Genomic DNA, 23,895 nt, shown 5'->3' with positions numbered 1-23,895 from the left:
AGGAAATGAGGAAAGGAAGCTTCAGAAGCATCTTCTCCAGTATCGTCAGAGTTGATCCTCCACTGTAACCCACCTGTGATGAGAGACTCGTCAGCCATGCTGTGTCCCTCGATGACCCTCCCATCTACGGGGAACTTCCCTCCAGGCACCACCCTGACCACGTCTCCTCTCTGGACCAGCTCAACATCTAGCTGCTCCTCACTGACATGGACAGAGAGATCCGCATGTAGTCGGATTTATAATACACTGGTTATATGCCGTATCCAAGTCTCAAAGGGTTTGCTGTTCAATGTCAGCCTGGGGTCCATTCTGATTAAACATTGAAATTAAACTTAAAAACACTTGAAATAGTAACAAATATCTACAACTTGCCTTATCCAATTCCTAATCTCAGGGCCAGAAACTGTTTTGTTTAAGAGCAGAAACACCCAGGCTATCCAATTCCTAATCTCAGGGCCAGAAACTGTTTTGTTTAAGAGCAGAAACATCCAGGCTATTCCAATCCAAAATCTCAGGTCCATGAAACTGTTTTGTTTAAGAGCAGAAACACCCAGGCTATCCAATCCCTAATCTCAGGGCCAGAAACTGTTTTGTTTAAGAGCAGAAACACCCAGGCTATCCAATTCCTAATCTCAGGGCCAGAAACTGTTTTGTTTAAGAGCAGAAACACCCAGGCTATCCAATCCCTAATCTCAGGGCCAGAAACTGTTTTGTTTAAGAGCAGAAACACCCAGGCTATCCAATTCCTAATCTCAGGGCCAGAAACTGTTTTGTTTAAGAGCAGAAACACCCAGGCTATCCAATCCCTAATCTCAGGGCCAGAAACTGTTTTGTTTAAGAGCAGAAACACCCAGGCTATCCAATTCCTAATCTCAGGGCCAGAAACTGTTTTGTTTAAGAGCAGAAACACCCAGGCTATCCAATTCCTAATCTCAGTGCCAGAAACTGTTTTGTTTAAGAACAGAAACACCCAGGCTATTCAATTCCAGGTCTAGAAACAGGAGATCTTCAGTGAAGTACCTGAGTACAGACATGTCCATGTTGAGAGTGACCACTGTGGCCTCGCTGGCCTGGAGGGACATCAGCTTGGACAAAGCTTCTGACGTCTTACTCTGGAGGAGAGAGACAGAGCAGGCTGCAATAGCTATATTAAAGAAAACTTTAGCTATGACACAGACGGATAACTTAGCATTAAAGAGACGTACTCTAGCTACAGAACTAACACCATGCTTTATAGCTACAACTGTTATGTTACTATAAAGACGTAGAAGCATATCTTCTAGAAGATATATAGGTCTAATACAACTGTTATGTTACTATAAAGACGTAGAAGCATATCTTCTAGAAGATATATAGGTCCAGTACAACTGTATGTTACTATAAAGACGTAGAAGCATATCTTCTAGAAGATATAGCGGTCCAGTACCTTGGCGATCTGCTCCAGCCAGCGCCCGAGTGAGATGAAGACAAAGAGCAGGGGGGGCGTGTCAAAGAAGGTGATGGGGTTGACCTTTGCCCCCTCTATCATGGCGACCATGAGGATGACCACGGAGTAGGTGAAGGCTACGGAGGTGGCCAGCATGATGAGCACGTCCATGTTGGTTGTTTTGTGTTTCAGGGCCTTGTAGGCATGGGTGTAGAAGTAGCGCCCGCCATAAAACTAATGAGAGGAATGTTAGAGCAGGAAAAATATTAATTTCAGGTTTGATTTGAAAATGGCTTCCACACATGGGTCACAAATGGTGATAATTATCTAAGTAAGTATTGTGTTACTTGAAAGATGGGTGTTGTTTTAAAAATCAGGCTTATTTAGTCTGATGTGACCTATTCTATTCAACAGAATCTTGTTGTTCTACATAATATATTTCTATCTGAATGTTCTATAACCTTGCACTCTTTTGAATACGGCCCTAGTGACTGCTTTCTCCCTCCCTCTCGCTCAGTCGATATGTCTCTCCCTCCCTCCCTGTTAATCGATATGTCTCTCCCTCTCTCTTTGAATACGGCCCTAGTGACTGCTTTCTCTCTCCCTCTCCATATGTCCCTCCCCCCGTCTATATGTCTCTCCCTCCCTGTCAGTCGATATGTCTCTCTCTCCCTCCCTCTCTGTCGATATGTCTCTCCCTCCCTGTCAGTCGATATGTCTCTCCCTCCCTCCCTCTCTCAGTCAATATGTCTCTCCCTCCCTGTCAGTCGATATGTCTCCCTCTCTCCCTCCCTCTCACTCAGTCGATATGTCTCTCCCTCCCTGTCAGTCGATATGTCTCTCCCTCCCTCCCTCTCACTCAGTCGATATGTCTCTCCCTCCCTGTCAGTCGATATGTCTCTCCCTCCCTCCCTCTCTCTGTCGATATGTCTCTCCCTCCCTGTCAGTCGATATGTCTCTCCCTCCCTCCCTCTGTCGATATGTCTCTCTCTCCCTGTCTATATGTCTCTCCCTCCCTGTCAGTCGATGTGTCTCTCTCTCCCCCCCTCTCACTCAGTCGATATGTCTCTCCCTCCCTGTCAGTCGATATGTCTCTCCCTCCCTCCCTCTCTCTCAGTTGATATGTCTCTCTCTCCCTGTCTATATGTCTCTCCCTCCCTGTCAGTCGATATGTCTCTCTCTCCCTCCCTCCCTCTCTCCCCCCCTCTCACTCAGTCGATATGTCTCTCCCTCCCTCCCTGTCAGTCGATATGTCTCTCCCTCCCTCTCTCTGTCGATATGTCTCTCCCTCCCTCCCTCTCTCTCAGTTGATATGTCTCTCTCTCCGTCTATATGTCTCTCCCTCCCTGTCAGTCGATATGTCTCTCTCTCCCTCCCTCTCTCCCCCCCCTCACTCAGTCGATATGTCTCTCCCTCCCTCCCTGTCAGTCGATATGTCTCTCTCTACCTCCCTCTCTCTCAGTCGATATGTCTCTCCCTCCCTGTCAGTCGATATGTCTCTCCCTCCCTGTCAGTCGATATGTCTCTCCCTCCCTGTCAGTCGATATGTCTCTCTCTCCCTCCCTGTCAGTCGATATGTCTCTCTCTCCCTCCCTCCCTGTCAGTCGATATGTCTCTCCCTCCCTCCCTCCCTGTCAGTCGATATGTCTCTCCCTTCCTCCCTCCCTGTCAGTCGATATGTCTCTCCCTCCCTCCCTCCCACTCAGTCGATATGTCTCTCCCTCCCTGTCAGTCGATATCTCTCTCTCTCCCTCCCTCTCTTTTAACTAGGGAAAATGTGTCACTTCTCTTGCAACAGAGTCAGGGTATATGCAGCAGTTTGGGCCGCCTGGCTCGTTGCGAACTAATTTGCCAGAATTTTACGTAATTATGACTTAACATTGAAGGTTGTGCAATGTAACAGGAATATTTAGACTTATGGATGCCACCCGTTAGATAAAATACGGAACGGTTCAGTATTTCACTGAAAGAATAAACGTTTTGTTTTCGAGATGATAGTTTCCGGATTCGACCATATTAATGACCTAAGGCTTGTATTTATGTGTGTTATTATGTTATAATTAAGTCTATGATTTGATAGAGCAGTCTGACTGAGCGGTGGTAGGCACCAGCAGGCTCGTAAGCATTCATTCAAACAGCACTTTCGTGTGTTTTGCCAGCAGCTCTTCGCAATGCTTCAAGCATTAGGCTGGTGTTACTGATGTGAAATGGCTAGCTAGTTAGCGGGGTGCGCGCTAATAGCGTTTCAAACGTCACTCGCTCTGAGACTTGGAGTAGTTGTTCCCCTTGCTCTGCATGGGTAACGCTGCTTCGAGGGTGGCTGTTGTCAATGTGTTCCTGGTTCGAGCCCAGGTAGGAGCGAGGAGGGACGGAAGCTATACTGTTACACTGGCAATACTAAAGTGCCTATAAGAACATCCAATAGTCAAAGGTATATGAAATACACATCGTATAGAGAGAAATAGTCCTATAATTCCTATAATAACTAGAACCTAAAACTTCTTACTTGGGAATATTGAAGACTCATGTTAAAAGAAACCACCAGCTTTCATATGTTCTCATGTTCTGAGCAAGGAACTTAAACGTTAGCTTTCTTACATGGCACATATTGCACTTTTACTTTCTTCTCCAACACTTTGTTTTTGCATTATTTAAACCAAATTGAACATGTTTCATTATTTATTTGAGGCTAAATTGATTTTATTGATGTATTATATTAAGTTAAAATAAGTGTTCATTCAGTATTGTTGTAATTGTCATTATTACAAATACTTTATTTTTATTAAATCGGCCGATTAATCGGTATCGGCTTTTTTTGGACCCCCAATAATCGGTATCGGCGTTGAAAAATCATAAACGGTCGACCTCTAGTAAGAATGCTGTTCATTGATTCTAGCTCAGCATTCAACACCATAGTACCCTCCAAGCTCATCATCAAGCTGGAGGCCCTGGGTCTCAACCCCGCTCTGTGCAACTGGGTCCTGGACTTTCTGACGGGCCGCCCCCAGGTGGTGGAGGCAGGAAACAACGTCTCCATTCAGCTGATCCTCAACACTGGGGTGTGTACTCAGCCCTATCTTGTACTCCCTGTTCATCCATGACTGCGTGGCCATGCACGCCTCCAACTGAATCATCAAGTTTGCAGACAACACAACAGTAGTGGGCCTGATTACCAACAATGGCGAGACAGCCTACAGGGAGGAGGTGACGGCACTCGGAGTATGGTGTCAGGAAAACAACCTCTCACTCAACGTCAACAAAACAAAGGAGATGATCATGGACTTCAGGAAACAGCAGAGGGAGCACCCCCCTATCCACATCGATGGGACAGCAGTGGAGAAGGTGGAAGGTTAAGTTCCTGGTCGTACACATCACAGACAAACTGAAATGGTCCACACATACAGACAGTGTGGTGAAGAAAGCGCAACAGTGCCTCTTCAACCTCAGAGGAGGCTGAAGACATTTGGCTTGTTACCCAAAACCTTGACACACTTTTACAGATGCACAATCGAGAGCATCCTGTCGGGCTGTATCACCGCCTGGTACGGCAACTGCACCGCCCTCAACCGCAAGGCTCTCCAGAGGGTAGTGAGGTCTGCACAACGCATCACCGGGGACAAACTACCTGCCCTCCAGGACACCTACACCACCCGATGTCACAGGAAGGCCATAAAGATCATCAAGGACAACAACCACCCGAGCCACTGCCTGTTCACCCCGCTATCATCCAGAAGGCGAGGTCAGTACAGGTGCATCAAAGCAGGGACTGAGAGACTGAAAAACAGCTTCTATCTCAAGGCCGTCAGACTGTTAAACAGCCATCACTAACATTGAGTGGCTGCTGCCAACATACTGACTCAAATCTCTAGCCACTTTAATAATTAAAAATTGGATGTAATAAATGTATCACTTGTCACTTTAAACAATGCCACTTTAATAATGTTTACATATCTTACGTTACTCATCACGTGTATATACTGTATTTTATACCATGTCTTGTCTATGCCGCTCGGCCATCGCTCATCCATATACTTACTGTTGAAGTCGGAAGTTTACATAAACTAGTTTTAATGACTCCAACCTAAGTGTTTCAGCAATTCCACACATTTCTTGTGAACAAACCATAGTTTTGGCACGTCAGTTAGGACATCTACTTTGTGCATGACACAAGTCATTTTTCCAACAATTGTTTACAGACAGATTATTTCACTGTATCACAAATCCAGTGGGTCAGAAGTTTACATACACTAAGTTGACTGTGCCTTTAAACAGCTTGGAAAAATACAGAAAATTATGTCATGGCTTTAGAAGCTTCTGATAGGCTAATTGACATAATTTGAGTCAATTGTAGTCAAGTCAACTGCACGTGGAGACACAACAGTGGTAGGCCTGATCACCGACAAGACAGCCTATAGGGAGGTGGTCAGAGACCTGGCCGGGTGGTGCCAGAATAACAACCTGTCCCTCAACGTATCCAAGACTAAGGAGATGATTGTGGACTACAGGAAAAGGAGGACCGAGCACGCCCCCATTCTCATCGACGAGGCTGCAGTGGAGCAGGTTGAGATCTTCAAGTTCCTTGGTGTTCACATCACCAACAAACTAGAATGGTCCAAACACACCAAGACAGTCGTGAAGAGGGCATGATTTGGCATGGGTCCTGAGATCCTCAAAAGGTTCTACAGCCGCAACATCGAGAGCATCCTGACTGGTTGCATCACTGCCTGGTACGGCAATTGCTCGGCCTCTGACCGCAAGGCACTACAGAGGGTAGTGCGTACGGCCCAGGACATCACTGGGGCTAAGCTGCCTGCCATCCAGGACGTCTATACCAGGCGGTGTCAGAGGAAGGCCCTAAAAATTGTCAAGGACCCCAGCCACCCCAGTCATAGACTGTTCTCTCTACTACCGCATGGCAAGCAGTACCGGAGTGCCAAGTCTAGGACAAAAAGGCTTCTCAACAGTTTTTACCCCCAAGCCATAAGACTCCTGATTGGTTACCCGGACTATTTGCATTGTGTGCCCCCCCCCCCCCCCCCCCCAACCCCTCTTTTACGCTGCTGCTACTCTCGGTTTATTATATATGCATAGTCACTTTAACTATACATTCATGTACATATGTACATACTACCTCAATTGGCCCGACCAACCAGTGCTCCCGCACATTGGCTAACCGGGCTATCTGCATTGTCTCCTGCCACCCACCACCCACCAACCCCTCTTTTACGCTACTGCTACTCTCTGTTCATTATATATGCATAGTCACTTTAACCATATCTACATGTACATACTACCTCAATCAGCCTCACTAACTGGTGTCTGTATGTAGCCTCGCTACTTTTATAGCCTCGCTACTATATATAGCCTAGCTACTGTTATTTTTCACTGTCTTTTATACTGTTGTTTTTAATTCTTTACTTACCCATTGTTCACCTAATACCTTTGTTGCACTATTGGGTAGAGCCTGTAAGTAAGCATTTCACTGTAAGGTCTACACCTGTTGTATTCGGCGCACGTGACAAATAAACTTTGATTTGATTAGATTTTTGGAGAAATGTCCTCTGGTCTGATGAAACAAAAATAGAACTGTTTGGCCATAATGACCATCGTAATGTTTGAAGGAAAACGGGGGAGGCTTGCAAGCCGAAGAACACCATCCCAACCGTGAAGCACGGGGGTGGCAGCATCATGTTGTGGGGGTGCTTTGCTGCAGGAGGGACTGGTGCACTTCACAAAATAGATGGCATCATGATGGAAAATGATCTGGATATATTGAAGCAACATCAAGACATCAGTCAGGAAGTTAAAGCTTGGCCGCAAATGGGTCTTCCAAATGGACAATGAAACCAAGCATACTTCCAAAATTGTGGCAAAATGGCTTAAGGACAACAATGTCAAGGTATTGGAGTGTCCATCACAAAGCCCTGACCTCAATCCTATAGAACATTTGTGGGCAGAACTGAAGAAGTGTGTGCGAGCAAGGAGGCCTACAAACCTGACTCAGTTACACCAGCTCTGTCAGGAGGAATGGGCCAAAATTCACCCAACTTATTGTGGGAAGCTTGTGGAAGGCTATACGACACGTTTGACCCAAGTTAAACAATTTAACGGCAACGCTACCAAATACTAATTGAGTGTATGTTACCTTCTGACCCACTGGGAATGTGATGAAATAGTCCGATTAATTGGTATCGGCTTTTTTTGGTCCTCCAATTATCGGTTATCGGCCGACCTCTAGTTGGAACGTTGCTGCAGGGACTTGCCTCCATTCAGCCACAAGAGCATTAGTGAGGTCAGGCACTGATGTTGGGCGATTAGGCCTGGCTCGCAGTCGGCATTCCAATTCATCCCAAAAGTGTTCGACGGGGTTGAGGTCAGGGCTCCTTGCAGGCCAGTCAAGTGTTTCCACAATGATCTCGACAAACCATTTCTGTATGGACCTCGCTTTGTGCTCAGGGTCATTGTCATGCTGAAACAGGAAGGGCCTTCCCCAAACTGTTGCCATAAATTTGGAAGCACAGAAACATCTAGAATGTAATTGTATGCTGTAGCGTTAAGATTTCCCTTCACTGGATCTAAGGGGTCTAGCTCAAACCACGAACAACAGCCACAGACAATTATATCTCCTCCACCAAACTTTACTGTCGACACTATGCATTGGGGCAGGTAGCGTTCTCCTGGCATCAGCCAAACCCAGATTCATTCGTCGGACTGCCAGATGGTGAAGCGTGATTCATCACTCCAAAGAACACGTTTCCACTGCTCCAGAGTCCAATAGCGGCGAGCTTTACACCACTCCAGCCGACGTTGGCATTGCACATGGTGATCTTAAGCTTGTGTGCGGCTGCTCGGCCATGGAAACCCATTTCATGAAGCTCCCAACGAACAGTTCTTGTGCTGACGTTGCTTCCAGAGGCAGTTTGGAACTCGGTAGTGAGTGTTGTAACCGAGGACAGACGATTTTTACATGCTACAGCACTTGTTGGTCCCGTTCTGTGAGCTTGTGTGGCCTACCACTTCGCGGCTGAGCCATTGTTGCCCCTAGATGTTTCCACTTCACAATAACAGCACTTACAGTTGACCGGGGCAGCTCTAACAGGGCATACATTTGACGAACTGACTTGTTGGAAAGGTGGCATCCTATGACGGTGCCACATTGAAAGTCACTGAGCTCTTCAGTAAGGCCATTCTACTGCCAATGTTTGTCTATGGAGATTGCATGGCTGTGTGCTCGATTTTATACACCTGTCAGCAATGGGTGTGGATGAAATCGCCGAATCCACTAATTTGAAGGGGTGTCCACTTACTTTTGTATATACAGTATAGTGTTTCTCTCCCTCTACATCGCCTTCCCTCTGTCTATTTCTCTCTCCCTCTCTGTCTTTCTCTCCTACCTGAACAGGGACACAGAAGATGAATGAGATCAGGTTCATGATGGAGAGGCCTGGGAGCCACTGTCTTTCCAGGAACATGGTGGAGTGGTAGTGTTCCCGGTCCTGTGCGGTGGCGTTGTGCTGGTGAGACGTGCTGATCTGGTGGTCTACTATGATCATGTAGATCATCATCCCCATGACTGGGGCGCAGAAGATCAGGCTGACCAGGAACGACTTCCTCCATCTGGGAGAAGAGAGAGAGAGGAGGTGGTACGGACATGGAGACAGACGAGTAACAGAAGATCAGGCTGACCAGGAACGACTTCCTCCATCTGGGAGAAGAGAGAGAGAGGAGGTGGTACGGACATGGAGGCAGACGAGTAACAGAAGATCAGGCTGACCAGGAACGACTTCCTCCATCTGGGAGGAGAGAGAGAGAGGAGGTGGTACGGACATGGAGACAGACGAGTAACAGAAGATCAGGCTGACCAGGAACGACTTCCTCCATCTGGGAGAAGAGAAAGAGAGGAGGTGGTACGGACATGGAGGCAGACGAGTAACAGAAGATCAGGCTGACCAGGAACGACTTCCTCCATCTGGGAGAAGAGAAAGAGAGGAGGTGGTACGGACATGGAGGCAGACGAGTAACAGAAGATCAGACTGACCAGGAACGACTTCCTCCATCTGGGAGAAGAGAGAGAGAGGAGGTGGTACGGACATGGAGACAGACGAGTAACAGAAGATCAGGCTGACCAGGAACGACTTCCTCCATCTGGGAGAAGAGAGAGGTAGGGAAATGGAAACAGACAGACAGAGACAGACAGTAAGTCAGACACAGACAGAGATAAAGAGTCATCTCGGTTAACCCAGAACTAAAGTATTGTGTAATTGGTCAGATGCTCCATTAAGTTCTGGGTCCATATGTGTTAAGAGAAGAGGAGAAGAGATGAAGAGATGAAGAGGAGAAGAGATGAAGAAAAAAGAGAAGAGATGAAGAAGAAGAGATGTCTAAATAACCAGTGAGTAAAATCCCAAACAGCCCATTATCCCACACCTCCCATTCCCTTCCATTACTGTGTGATCTCTCTGCTGTGGTCCAGGTGACTGCCTGTGCGATCCCTCTTCACCAGAGATGCCTCGAAACCCAGGTTCTGATAAACAGACAAAATGAATGAACAAATCTGACTGGGCAAACTGATATCCCATTGTCATTTAAAGCAACAACCTGGGGCAGAGGAGAGGGTGTTGGATGAACAAACGAATGGGCAAACGAATGGACAAACAAATAAATGAATGATTGAAAAACAAAATGAAGTACCTCTATGAGTTTGATGACGTCTCTCGGTCCCGTCACCTCCGGGTCGTACTTGATGTGGGCTTTGTTGGTTGCCAGGGCAACAGAGGCGTGGACGATACCGTTCTCTTTCATCAGGCTGGACTCTATTTTGTGAACGCAGGAGGCACACGTCATTCCCCTGACCTGGAGAGAGGCGGAGAGGAGAATGTACTGTTAACACACAGTTTAGAGGAAAACACAGCCCTGCACCTTACTGCCCTATATACATGGAATCACTGGCCACTTTAATAATGTTTACATACTGCTTTACCCATTTCATATGTATATACCGTATTCTATTCTACAGTATTTTAGTCAATGCTACTCTGACATTGCTCATACTAATATTTATATATTTCTTAATTCCATTATTTTACTTTTAGGTTTGTGTGTATTGTTGTGAATTATTAGATACTACTGCACTGTTGGAGCCAAGAAAAACAAGCATTTCGCTAAACATGTGTAAACAGGGCTAAAGAGTGGCGCAGCGGTCTGAGGCACTGCATCTCAGTGCTACAGGCGTCACTACAGACCCTGATTCGATTCCAGGCTGTATCAGGCTGTATCACAACCGGCAGTGATTGCGAGTCCCATTGGGTGGCGCACAATTGGCCCAGCCTCGTCCGGGTTTGGCCATCATTGCAAATAAGAACTTGTTCTTAACTGACTTGCCTAGTTAAATAAAATAAAAAATAAATAAAAAGTGTGCGACCAATACAATTAGATTTGACGAGGACCAGTTAGGATGGTGTAGACATAAAGAGATCTTTGATTATGGAATAGTTAACAGAAGCAGTGCTTATGCCAGTGGAAATATCACCAGCCTTATAAACATCATGATTGTGAGATTCATCCAGAACACCATACAGAAGATGACACCATTATGGTGTGTTGATTAGAATCAGAACACCAAACAGAAGACCTCACCATTATGGTGTGTTGATTAGAATCAGAACACCATACAGAAGATGACACCATTATGGTGCGTTGATTAGAATCAGAACACCATACAGAAGACCACACCATTATGGTGTGTTGATTAGAATCAGAACACCATACAGAAGATGACACCATTATGGTGTGTTGATTAGAATCAGAACACCAAACAGAAGACCTCACCATTATGGTGTGTTGATTAGAATCAGAACACCATACAGAAGACCTCACCATTATGGTGTGTTGATGAGAATCAGAACACTCACCACAAGTTCCAGGCTTCCATCAGAACCCTCATAGTTCTCCATGACAGAAGCAGTGAACCCCAACTCTCTGACATACTCTGCTATCTTCAGAGGGTCCATCACCTCAGGGTTATAACGGACCTCAGCCTTACTAGCCATCAGGGCCACCAGCACAGAGTAGATACCTGCACAGAACAACGCAGGACAATGTTAGACAAATGGAACATTTTATTCACCTTCCTACCAAACTGATACATGAGTTTGATGCTCAGTGGAGACAACAGTTAATATATATATACACGTGATAAATGCCTTTAAAAAATGCCAGGGGTTTCATGACCAGGTAAAAGTACAAAGTCTTCATAACATCCTAAATACGTTCCACATTCCTCCTACAGTATGTTACTTAAAAACAGCCATCGTAAATCTTAAAGTGACACAGTTTACAACTGTTTATGACACGTTTGTCCCAGAAAGACAGATAGCTACTGTAAAGAACGAGTGTCCCTAATACAACTACACCATAGTTCCCATCAGTAGTTAGTACCAAGTTGTGTTTATTACCAAATAAAACGGACTGAAACAGAGAGTAAAATATTTGCAAAAAACATCATGCCCTAATGAACATAACCCTGATTCCCACATCTCCTCTCACCGTGTTTATTCCTCAGGTTCCTCTCGATGTTGGCCACACAGGACGCACAGGTCATTCCACCAATCTGGATGAAGCATTTAGCGAGGGTGTCCGGGGGCTCCTTAACACCCTGTGCTGCGTCCAGCTCAGGGGACAGGGAGCAGGACGAGGGGGGACTGATAACTGGGACGGTCAACAGGGAGTTGGTTTCTAAAAGGACAACATAGCAACAATGAGTTTCATAACCATTTCAATTTCGCATTCTGCTTTCTATGGCTGTTCTCCAGCTACTGTTCTGGAAAGTTTCCATGAGTTACAGAGATATTACAAACAGAGACAGATTCATTTGTTTCGCTTCACAGCTAGAGATATTATTACAAACAGAGACAGATTCATTTGTTCCCTTCACAGCTAGAGATATTATTAGGGGTCGTGTTGCTAAACTCCGGAAACTTCACTGAAGACAGAAATTCCTGTTGTAGGATTCCTAGAATCAGGAGGGAATCCTCCAACCAGGATCTCTGAAAAACCTGGGAACATATGGAATGTTTACTGAAATTTGAAACCCTAGTTAAGGAGGATAAAAGAATATAATCCGCCCATCAACTCACCAGGCAGGAAGGCATCAAATCCCATGTCCTCTATGGCCTCCCTGAGCTCTTCTGGTTGGGTGAGGAGAGGGTCGTACTCAAACACCCCTCTGTGATTGGCCAGAGACACCTTGGCTGACCGCACCCCCTTCCTCTGAGACAGCATCCCCTCGATGGACTGAACACAGGACCCACAGGTCATCCCCTCTATATGGATTAGGGCCGTGGCCGTCAGAGGCTGGCTGTAGCAGGGCTGGGTGGAGGAGAGGCCGGCCTGGGACGACGGTGGTGGTGTGGTGGATGTAGGGCTTACACCTCCAGAGGTAGCGCTCCAGGGTTGGGTTTTAAACGTCCCTGGTGGCAGGGCCTCGATGGCTTGCTGTAGCCCAGACACAGTCACCCTCCCTGGGTCGTAGTGGATGGAGGCGCTCTCTCTCTCCAACAATACCTCTATGGAGGTCACCCCAGCCAGCTTGGAGATGTTATCCTGGATGTTTACCACACAGGAGCGGCAGTGCATGCCCGTCACCCTGAGGGTAGTCTGGGCCGAGTCTGTGGACTCCTCAGAATCCTTGGTGGAAGTATCCACCGGCGCTGTGGGTAATGAGGCAGCGCTTAGCAACCGCTCCATCTCGCTGACGGACAGCTGCAGGGGGCGGGACTTGGACTTGGGCTTGGCCTTGAAGCCGGCCTTGGCGATCTGGGTGATGATGTCGTCGATGGTGATGAGGTATGGCAGGTAGAGAACCGTGGCCTCCTGGGAGTCTAGAACCACTGGGTGGAGAAGACACAGGGGAAACATTTCTAATCTCCAACAATCCTAGTATCACAGAGCGGTGAGGACAGACTAACAGGAGATTCTGAGTTTGTTTCAAGATTATTTCTGACTACAGGTTAATGTTAAGTGAGAATGCTAGACTACTACAACCTCCCATAATCATTCATTGCTATAGAATGCCAAGCCAGTTACAGGTCCAGTGGATTAAAAAAAACATGTTTTTCTTGTGCTTTATACAGTCTGAAGTTTACATACACCTTAGCCAAATACATTTAAAAACTCAGTTTCACAATTCCTGACATTTAATCCTAGTAAAAATTCCCTGTGTTAGGTCAGTTAGGATCACCACTTTATTTTAAGAATGTGAAATGTCAGAATAATAGTAGAGAGTGATTTATTTCAGCTTTTATTTCTTTCATCACATTCCCAGTGGGTCAGAAGTTTACATACACTCAATTAGTATTTGGTAGCATTGCCTTTAAATTGTTTAGCTTGGGTCAAATGTTTCGGGTAGCCTTCCACAGGCTTCCCACAATAAGTTGGGTGAATTTTGGCCCATTCCTCCTGACAGAGCTGATGTAACTGAGTCAGGTTTGTAGGCCTCCTTGCTCGCACACACTTTTTCAGTTCTGCCCACAAATATTCTATTGGGATAGAGGTCAGGGCTTTGTAACGGCCACTCCAATACCTTGACTTTGTTGTCCTTAAGCCATTTTGCCACAACTTTGGAAGTATGCTTAGGGTCATTGTCCATTTGGAAGACCCATTTGCAACCAAGCTTTAACTTCCTGACTGATGTCTTGAGATGTTGCTTCAATATATATCCACATAATTTTTCTTCCTCACAATGCCATCTATTTTGTGAAGTGCACCAGTCCCTCCTGCAGCAAAGCACCCCCACAACATGGTGCAGCCACCCCCGTGCTTCACGTTTGGGATGGTGTTCTTCGGCTTGCAAGCCTCCCCCTTTTTCCTCCAAACATAACGATGGTCATTATGGCCAAACAGTTCTATTTTTGTTTCATCAGACCAGAGGACATTTCTCCAAAAAAGTACAACCTTTGTCCCCATGTGCAGTTGCAAACCGTAGTCTGGCTTTTTAATGGCCGTTTTGGAGCAGTGGCTTCTTCCTTGCTAAGCGGCCTTTCAGGTTATGTCGATATAGGACTCGTTTTACTGTGGAAATACATACTTTTGTACCCGTTCCCTCCAGAATCTTCCCATACTGCCTTTGCTGTTGTTCTGGGATTGATTTGCACTTTTCGCACCAAAGTACGTTCATCTCTAGGAGACAGAGGTGAGCCCGGCTCTGCACAATCAAATCAATTGCGGTCGTACTCCCTTTAGTAAAAATTGATAACCATTGACACGTCCTCTACCTTGTGTTACGGTGTTCGGAGTTTGGCTGTAATTATGTTGCAGCTTCAGCAACACGGCCATAAACACTGTTGATGTTCAGTGGTGGTCGCTGCAGCAGGGAGGAGAGACACAATGGGTGCCAGTCACACAGTCACTGGAAGTATTTTTTATGTTTTACACAGCAAGTCTGAGCCCGGCTCTGCACAATCAGATCAATTGCGATCGTACTCCCTCTAGTCATTTGTGTCTTAATTATTTAATCAAACAGTGTCCTTAAAGCACCAGTTGATTAGTTGATTTGATTAAAACACGTGGGATGTGTCTACACATGGAACAATATGCGTTTGAACATTACGACCAATCGATTGGTCGAAAGAGCAGACAATTTCTTTTTTTTCAGGAGCCACCCCCTACTGCCTTGGTTTCAGGCTCTATCCCCTACTGCCTTGGTTTCAGGCTCTATCCCCCTACTGCCCGTCAGGCTCTATCCCCCTACTGCCTTGGTTTCAGGCTCTATCCCCCTACTGCCCGTCAGGCTCTATCCCCCTACTGCCTTGGTTTCAGGCTCTATCCCCCTACTGCCCGTCAGGCTCCATCCCCCTACTGCCCGTCAGGCTCCATCCCCCTACTGCCCGTCAGGCTCTATCCCCCTACTGCCTTGGTTTCAGGCTCTATCCCCCTACTGCCCGTCAGGCTCTATCCCCTACTGCCTTGGTTTCAGGCTCTATCCCCCTACTGCCTTGGTTTCAGGCTCTATCCCCTACTGCCTTGGTTTCAGGCTCTATCCCCCTACTGCCTTGGTTTCAGGCTCTATTCCCCTACTGCCTTGGTTTCAGGCTCTATCCCCCTACTGCCCGTCAGGCTCTATCCCCCTACTGCCTTGGTTTCAGGCTCTATCCCCCTACTGCCCGTCAGGCTCTATCCCCCTACTGCCTTGGTTTCAGGCTCTATCCCCCTACTGCCCGTCAGGCTCCATCCCCCTACTGCCCGTCAGGCTCCATCCCCCTACTGCCCGTCAGGCTCTATCCCCCTACTGCCTTGGTTTCAGGCTCTATCCCCCTACTGCCCGTCAGGCTCTATCCCCTACTGCCTTGGTTTCAGGCTCTATCCCCCTACTGCCTTGGTTTCAGGCTCTATCCCCCTACTGCCCGTCAGGCTCCATCCCCCTACTGCCCGTCAGGCTCTATCCCCTACTGCCTTGGTTTCAGGCTCTATCCCCTACTGCCTTGGTTTCAGGCTCTATCCCCCTACTGCCCGTCAGGCTCCATCCCCCTACTGCCCGTCAGGCTCTATCCCCTACTGCCTTGGTTTCAGGCTCTATCCCCCTACTGCCCATCAGGCTCCATCCCCCTACTGTCCGTCAGGCTCTATCCCCCTACTGCCCGTCAGGCTCCATCCCCCTACTGCCCGTCAGGCTCCACCCCCCTACTGCCCATCAGGCTCTATCCCCCTACTGCCCGTCAGGCTCTATCCCCTACTGCCCGTCAGGCTCTATCCCCTACTGCCCGTCAGGCTCCATCCCCCTACTGCCCGTCAGGCTCCATCCCCCTACTGCCCGTCAGGCTCTATCCCCTACTGCCCGTCAGGCTCCATCCACCTACTGCCTTGGTGGCCATGAGTAAGGCACTTTGCCACCTAACTGCTTCAAGGGCAAGGCTGACCCTGTTCTGCTCCAAGCCTGTTCTGTGTTTGGTATGTCCTTGGGTTGTGTACGGTGCCAACTTTTTCCATTTAAAAATGGAGGCCACTGTGTTTTTGTGGGCCTTCAATGCTGCAAAAATGTTTTGGTACCCTTCTCGAGATCTGTGCCTCTACATAATCCTGTCTCTACGGACAATTCCTTCAACCTCATGGCTTGGTTTTGGCTTTGACATGCACTGTCAACTGTGGGACCTTATATAAACAGGTGTGTGCCTTTCCCCCAGAAAATATAATCTATTTTGAATTCAGGCTGTAACAACAAAATGTGGGATAAATCAAGGGGTATGAATACTTTCTGAAGGCGCTGTAAATACTAGCGTTGCTAAAAGCAGCTACAAGCAATGTTCCCTCTAATGTTTTTCATCACTGAGCAAATTTTAGCACTGCTGAGCACAAACCTGAACTAGATTAAAATTATGTGCAACTTCTGGCACGGGTTTACTGTGAACACTGCTTTAACCTTTCTGGGAAGGGGGTTCTGCAAGCGGAACACCTGGCCTACAGCCAGTGAAATTGCAGGGCGCCAAATTCAAACAGAAATCTCATAATTAAAATTCCTCAAACATACAAGTCTTATACACCATTTTAAAGATAAACTTCTTGTTAATCCAACCACAGTGTCCGATTTCAAGAAGGCTTTACGGCGAAAGCACACCATGCGATTATGTTAGGACAGCACCTAGCCACAAAACCATACAGACATTTTCCAGCCAAGGAGAGGTGTCACAAAAGTCAGAAATAGTGTTAAAATTAATCACTTACCTTTGATGATCTTCATCTGATGGCACTCCCAGGTCTCCATGTTAGACAATAAATGTTCGTTTTGTTCGATAAAGTTCATCTTTATATCCAAATACCTCCTTTTTGTTTGCACGTTTAGTCCAGTAATCCAAATGCACAAAGCGCGGGCACCACATCCAGACGAAAAGTCAAAAAAAGTTCCATTAAAGTTCATAGAAACATGTCAAACGATGTTCCTAATCAATCCTTAGGGTGTTTTTATCATAAATATTCAATAATGTTTCAACCGGACAATACCGTTTATTAGAAAGGAAAGGGAACGAATGTCGCACGCACGGCCACGTGCGATAAACAACTCATGGCTTTCAGCTGAGCCACTTGCTTTGAGTGCTCTTATTCTCTCCCCTTTCACAATAGAAGCCTGAAACAACTTCTAAAGACTGTTGACATCTACTTGAAGCCTTGGGAAGTGCAATCTGACCCCACAGACACTGGATATTCAATAGGCATTCACTTAAACTACAAACCTCAGAATTCCCACTTCCTGGTTGGATTTTTCTCAGGTTTTCACCTGCCATATGAGTTCTGTTATACTCACAGACATTATTGTAACAGTTTTGGAAACTTGAGTGTTTTCTATCCAAATCTACTAGTTATATGCATATTCTAGCTTCTGGGCCTGAGTAACAGGTTGTTTACTCTGGGCACGCTTTTCATCCAAACTTCCCAATGCTGCCCCCTATCCCAAAGAGGTTTTAAGTTAGTTTTAACAGTGGTCAAGTAGTCTACTGCTCCCCCTTGGGTTGTGCCGTGGTGGAGATCTTTGTGGGCTATTCTCGGCCTTGTCTCAGGATGGTAAGTTGGTGATTGAAGATATCCCTCTAGTGGTGTGGGGGCTGTGCTTTGGCAAAGTGAGTGGGGTTAAATCCTGCCTGCTTGGCCCTGTCCGGGGGTATCTTGGCCCTGTCGTCGGACAGGGCCACAGTGTCTCCCGACCCCTCCTGTCTCAGCCTCCAGTATTATTTGTTAGCGCGTTTGGTAAACAATTCCAAAGTCACGAAACGCATTCCCTAAAAGCTGACGAAATGTCCAAAAGTTCAGTAACAGTCAGTAGAAACATGTCAAACGATGTATTGAATCAATCTTTAGAATGTTGTTAACATAAATCTTGAATAACGTTCCAACCGGAGAATTACATTGACTTCAGATGAGCGATGGAACAGAGCTCCGTCTTATGTGAAGGCGCATGGTGAAAGCATGGTCAGGTCATGGCAGACTTAACTAATTCCTCTCTCATTCGGCCCCCCTTCACAGTAGAGGCATCAGACAAAGTTCCACAGACTGTTGACATCTAGTGGAAGCCGTAGGAAGTGAAAACTCATTCATATCTTGCTGTGATTTCAATGGGATCTTGGTTGAAAATCGACCAGCCTAATAATTTCCACTTCCGTTTTGGATTTTTTCTCAGGTTTTTGCCCGCCATGAGTTCTGTTATACTCACAGACATAATTCAAACAGTTTTAGAAACTTCAGAGTGCTTTCTATCCAATACTAATAATAATATGCATATATTAGCAACTATGACTGAGGAGCAGGCCGTTTACTCTCGGCACCGCTGTGCACCTTTCATCCAAGCTACTCAATACTGCCCCTGCAGCCACACCCCTTTAAGACATAAAAAAAACTCCTTCACTGACTTGTTTTTCAAAGATGTCTAGAATTGCACAAATTTTGTAGGAAGCAATCACTCCCCCCATTGTTGACTACACATGATCTATAACTGGGCTAATACGAAAGATATGAACACATGTACACACTCTGGCTTTGATCTCAAAACAAGTGCATCTACTGACGGCCGCTCATGCTGTAAACACAGTCCAGTTCAAAGTGAATGGCACAGATCCATATATAGCAATGGTCTATTTACATATAGGCCTACCGCAGCTCTGATTGGTTATGGTGCACTGGTCTGTTTACAGTACAGGCCTGAGTCGTGCCTGTCAATGCAATAGAATCCTACGCCGATGCATTCTGCCTACAACAAAATCTCTTGCATAGTTAGTTTTGCATACTAAGTCTTGCATAGTTTGGTTTCTTTCGGTATGTTACATTGAAAGTGGCTAATAATACGTTGATTCGATCACAATTTCCACAGTAAAGGGAAACGTTGATAGTGTTAACTAAAGGGTGCAACTGAGTGAAATTCAATCCCGTGCTTCTCTGAGCATGCTGATATTTCTTCTGTGCGGCAGTCCCGGGGGAGCGGCATGCCCGTATGCAGCTTAGAGGGAACATTGGCTACAAGGAACATACCTAGTTAGCTATCTCTTGTTATAATTCATATAATGACATAAAGGATGTTTATATAGTGAATGGAATCCTAGCCGTACCCCCAAGCCATAATAGATGATCATGACTGACACTGACAAGACAGGTGGGTCACTGTGTGCACAATTTGGACACCTCTATGGCTCTCAGGACTAGCTACATCGACCTCAGACAAGTTACATCATAGGACTCCTCTAGGTTAGCTAGCCATGGCATGAAAGTCCTTTGATTAGCTTTGCGTAACGTAGCTTAATAGTATTTTTGGGATTGGCATTTCTAACGTTAAAGCTGCAATATGCTGAAATCGCTCTGCCACAACCTCTCCCTCAATGTGAGCAAGACAAAGGAGCTGATCGTGGACTACAGGAAAAGGTGGGCCGAACAGGCCCTCATTAACATCGACGGGGCTGTAGTGGAGCAGGTCGAGAGTTTCAAGTTCCTTGGTGTCCACATCACCAAGACAGTTGTGAAGAGCGCATGACAAAACCTATTCCTATACTCAGGAGACTGAAAAGATTTGTCATGGGTCCCCAGATCCTCAAAACATTCAAAATCTGCACCATCGAGAGCATCCTGACCGGTTGCATCACCGCCTGGTATAGCAACTGCTCGGCATCTGATCGTAAGGCGCTACAGAGGGTAGTACATATGGCCCACTACATCACTGGGAACAAGCTTCCTGCCATCCAGTACCTATATAATAGGCTTGTCAGAGGAAGGCGCATAAAATTGTCAGAGACACCAGTCACCCAAGCGTTTTCTCTGCTACCGAACGATAACAGAGCGCCAAGTCTAAGACCAAAAGACTCCTTAACAGCTTCTACCCCCAAGCCATAAGACTGCTGAACAATTAATCAAATGGCCACCGGACTATTTACATTGACACCCCTCCCCCCTCCTCAATTTGTTTTGTACACTGCTGCTACTCGCTGTTTATTATCTATGCATAGTCACTTCACCCCTACCTACAGGTGGGTAATTCTGCAACTACAAGAACTTCTATGTCCTCAGGCTCAATTTTGGGGATTTTAGAAAAAAATATGCATAATTTCCATCACAGTCATTTCCATCGCAAACTTAACTGTGCTGGAAATGACAGAACGTGGTAGAAATGACAGAACGTGGTAGAAATGACAAAAATCCATTATGTTATTACTTTTTACTTTTTATTTAGGCTTATTTAATCATGTTTTAAATTACTTTAATCCAGAAAATGCTCCAAGGTGTGCACAATTGGAAAACTTAAGTAGTATTTATTTGTTTTTAGAAGATGCCACATAAAACAGCACAGAGGTCACAGACATATAGAAACAAAATAAAAAATGATCCTATACGATACCAGGAACATCTGCAAAAAGACAGGGAGAGATACTGGAAGAAAAAAGAAAATGGAGAAGTGATATCTATCTCTGAGCTTACAAAGCGAGAACAAAGAAGCAAGAGATGGCAATGGAAATGTAACCAACGGAATAGAAGACAGACTTTAAAGAGAACAGTTGCAATGGAGACCTACCTATCAGGCAACACATCACCTCAGTCACCAGATGACTTGCAGTCAGAACATGAGGCCTTCATACCTGCCCCTAACTTACCTGCCCTGATGAACACCCTGAAACCCCTTCCTCATCATCTGCAGCAGGAAGGAGAAGTCTAATACTCGCTGGAAGGAAAACGGTTGGAACAGGTCGCTCAAAAACATAGAGATCTTTGCATGACAAATGCCAAACCTGGTAAAGCTTAACGGAAAACTGAGAAATACAAAAAAAGGAATGATCAACTGATGAAGAAAATAGACAGACAAGATTCCCCAAAGACAAAACAGAAAATGAAAGGAACTCTGAAGAACTTTAAAAGGATTTTATTGTTTCAAAATACCGTTTCACTTTGCTCACTGAGCTCTTCTATGCGGATGACCCCTCTGCAATCTGGGCGTATCTCTCAAAAACACTGGCCTACTTCCTTGAGCTCTGCCCACTTTTGGAATATTACTTTTTCTTAAATTAATTACATGTTCCACAATGGTTGTTGTTCAAAATGTTGGCAATAAAATATTATTTTCATACATTTTTTTTATTTTTTACATAGATGTCATTTCCACCACACCCATATTTTTAGGTAAATTATTATATTATGTATAATTTACATTGATTGATTTGTTTTAGATAGGGAAATAATATGGTTGTTATCATAATCTGACAAAAAGGTTGGGTGGAAATATCTTATTTTTTTTATGATAAATAAATATTTTCAGCTGTCACAAAGGCAAGGTTATACAGTCAGGCGTTGTGTTGGATTTTTCATTTTAGGAAAACCTTAAAAAGCACTTCAAATAATATTCAATGCAAGTTAATGTACAAATGTATAAAAAATGTGTTATAAAATAATTGTGTGATATTTCATTTTCAACTAAAATGGATGTTTAATGATGTGATGGAAATGACATTCGTCTATGGCTGTTTGAGAAAAATGACGAAAATATATCAATTCCTGAATAGTACGATCGCAGCCATTATCAGATATTATTTATAGACAAATCAAACACGATTATAATACTGGTAAAATGGTGTTTCAATACATTTTAATTTCTGAAAGCTTGCCGGGCCAAAGTGCCCGAAGTTGCAGAATCACCCAGGTACAAATGACCTAAACCTGTAAGGTACCGGTAAATAGCCTCGTTATTGTTATTGTGTTACTTTTAACTTTAGGTTATTTGGTAAATATTTTCTTAACTCTTCTTGAACTGCGCTGTTGGTTATGGGCTTGTAAGTAAGCATTTCACCGTAAGGTCTACACTTGTTGTATTCGGCGCATGTGACAAATAAAGTATGATTTTATTTGATTTTTGATTTGATTTCCTGGTTACTAAAATAATAGTTTCTGTGACAAAACAAGCACTGTGAAATATATTTTCAATAACCAAAATTGTTGTATTTTCAGCTGTTTGAAGCTGGTGTACAAAACCGAAAGCAAAAGACGCAAAACCTAACTTTAAAGACGGGCAGTAAAGAAATAGCGCACATAGAACAGATCTACAACTTCTTAGAATTGCTTTAAATTAAAATTACATTTCTATAAGTTACATTTCTACTGACATTGGCTTAATAGAAAACTATGACACCACAGCAAATGCTCAGTAATTTATTTTCGTATGAGGTGCAATATGTATTTTAATCATAGCTATATTATATTAGCATAGCTAGCCCAATAATGGACTAAAGGAGCCTACGTTACTCGGGGCGGCAGGGTAGCCTAGTGGTTAGAGCGTTGGACTAGTAACCGAAAGGTGGTTAAATAAAAATACTCGGACCATAGCTAACAACTTTAGTTATTTAAATATATATTTCACATTGCTTGTTTGTTACATGTTCATTTTAAAGATGCATTGGCTCTGGAAGCCAAAACAGCCAATATTCCATTTAAACGTGAATGGATTCTCAATTGCGGTACTGCTCTAGAAATATAGCTAAATCCCTCTACTTTAAAATCACATCAAAAAGAATTTCACAAATGCAAAATACACCGTGTACACTGTTTTAACACAGTTGCAGCCGATTTGATTTTTCCTCGGGGCTAAACTCCCCCATAAAGAAGACGCCTTCATCCAATGACTCCTATGTGTAATGTAATTGCACTAAATGTCATGATCAAGGGCTAGCTAGCTTTTAATTCTTTGGATCTGCTTTCCAATCAAGCACCAACAAACTGCTGTTAGCTACTAAACCTAGATAGCTATAAGTAGCTAAAACAAACGTTATTTTCAAGACAAAACATTTTCAGATATTTACCTGTTTAACTAGAAGACAACCATGTAGCTAACTTGTTGACGTTGCAAAACCGATATTCGGAGTTGTTAAGGGTGGAGAAAGTTGGCTTTCCTGGCTTGTTTCCTTGCTAGCAAGTTAGTGGTCTCCTTATAGCCGCAACAAGTGCTGTACTACAGCTTGTATCTAAATACAAGAACATTGACATGCCTTGTTTAGGGTGTCGGTGTATGGTTTTTCATGGTGACGTCACACGGTTCAAATTGCGGGGGACCTGCGCTAGAGAGAGGAGGATGAGCTGCCCGCTGCATGTGATGAACTTGAGGGGTACATCTCAGTGGTGGAAAATGTACCTCATCGTCATACTTGAGTAAAAGTAAAGAAACCTTAATATAAATAACTTAAGTAAAAGTGAAAGTCACCCAGTAAAATCATACTTGAGTAAAAGTCTAAAAGTATTTGGTTTTAAATATACTTAAGTATCAAAAGTACATGTAATGCTAAAATATACTTGAGTCTCAAAAGTAAAAGTATAAATCATTTCAAATTCCTTATATTAAGCTAATTGTTTTCTAAATGTAGCCAGGGGCACACTCCAACACTCAGACATCATTTACAAACAAAGCATTTTGTGTTTAGTGTGTTCGCCAGATCAGAGGCAGGAGGGATGACTAGGGATTTTCTTTT

The 23,895-nt window shown here is 44.8% G+C and overlaps 1 protein-coding gene across 1 annotated transcript in view; it reads right to left on the bottom strand.

Annotated features, from left to right (window-relative positions):
• LOC139581723 (copper-transporting ATPase 1-like) overlaps positions 1-23,461 on the bottom strand; it is a 46,992-nt gene extending 23,531 nt beyond the window's left edge. Inside the window, exons 1-10 of the mRNA XM_071411786.1 lie at positions 23,233-23,461; positions 12,562-13,314; positions 11,972-12,160; positions 11,338-11,501; positions 10,118-10,279; positions 9,874-9,950; positions 8,821-9,043; positions 1,427-1,660; positions 1,021-1,112; positions 74-201 (exon numbers count right to left, since the gene is read on the bottom strand). Coding sequence (XP_071267887.1) covers positions 74-201; positions 1,021-1,112; positions 1,427-1,660; positions 8,821-9,043; positions 9,874-9,950; positions 10,118-10,279; positions 11,338-11,501; positions 11,972-12,160; positions 12,562-13,171 — 1,879 coding nt within the window. The 5' untranslated portion in view covers positions 13,172-13,314; positions 23,233-23,461. The remainder of the gene's footprint in view (positions 1-73; positions 202-1,020; positions 1,113-1,426; positions 1,661-8,820; positions 9,044-9,873; positions 9,951-10,117; positions 10,280-11,337; positions 11,502-11,971; positions 12,161-12,561; positions 13,315-23,232) is intronic.
• Between the last annotated feature and the right edge of the window lie 434 nt (positions 23,462-23,895).

Source organism: Salvelinus alpinus, chromosome 7 (genome assembly GCF_045679555.1).
Source record: "Salvelinus alpinus chromosome 7, SLU_Salpinus.1, whole genome shotgun sequence".
NCBI lineage: Eukaryota > Metazoa > Chordata > Actinopteri > Salmoniformes > Salmonidae > Salvelinus > Salvelinus alpinus.
The sequence above is the reverse complement of the archived record's forward strand: the minus strand, read 5'-3'. Positions and strand labels throughout refer to the sequence as shown.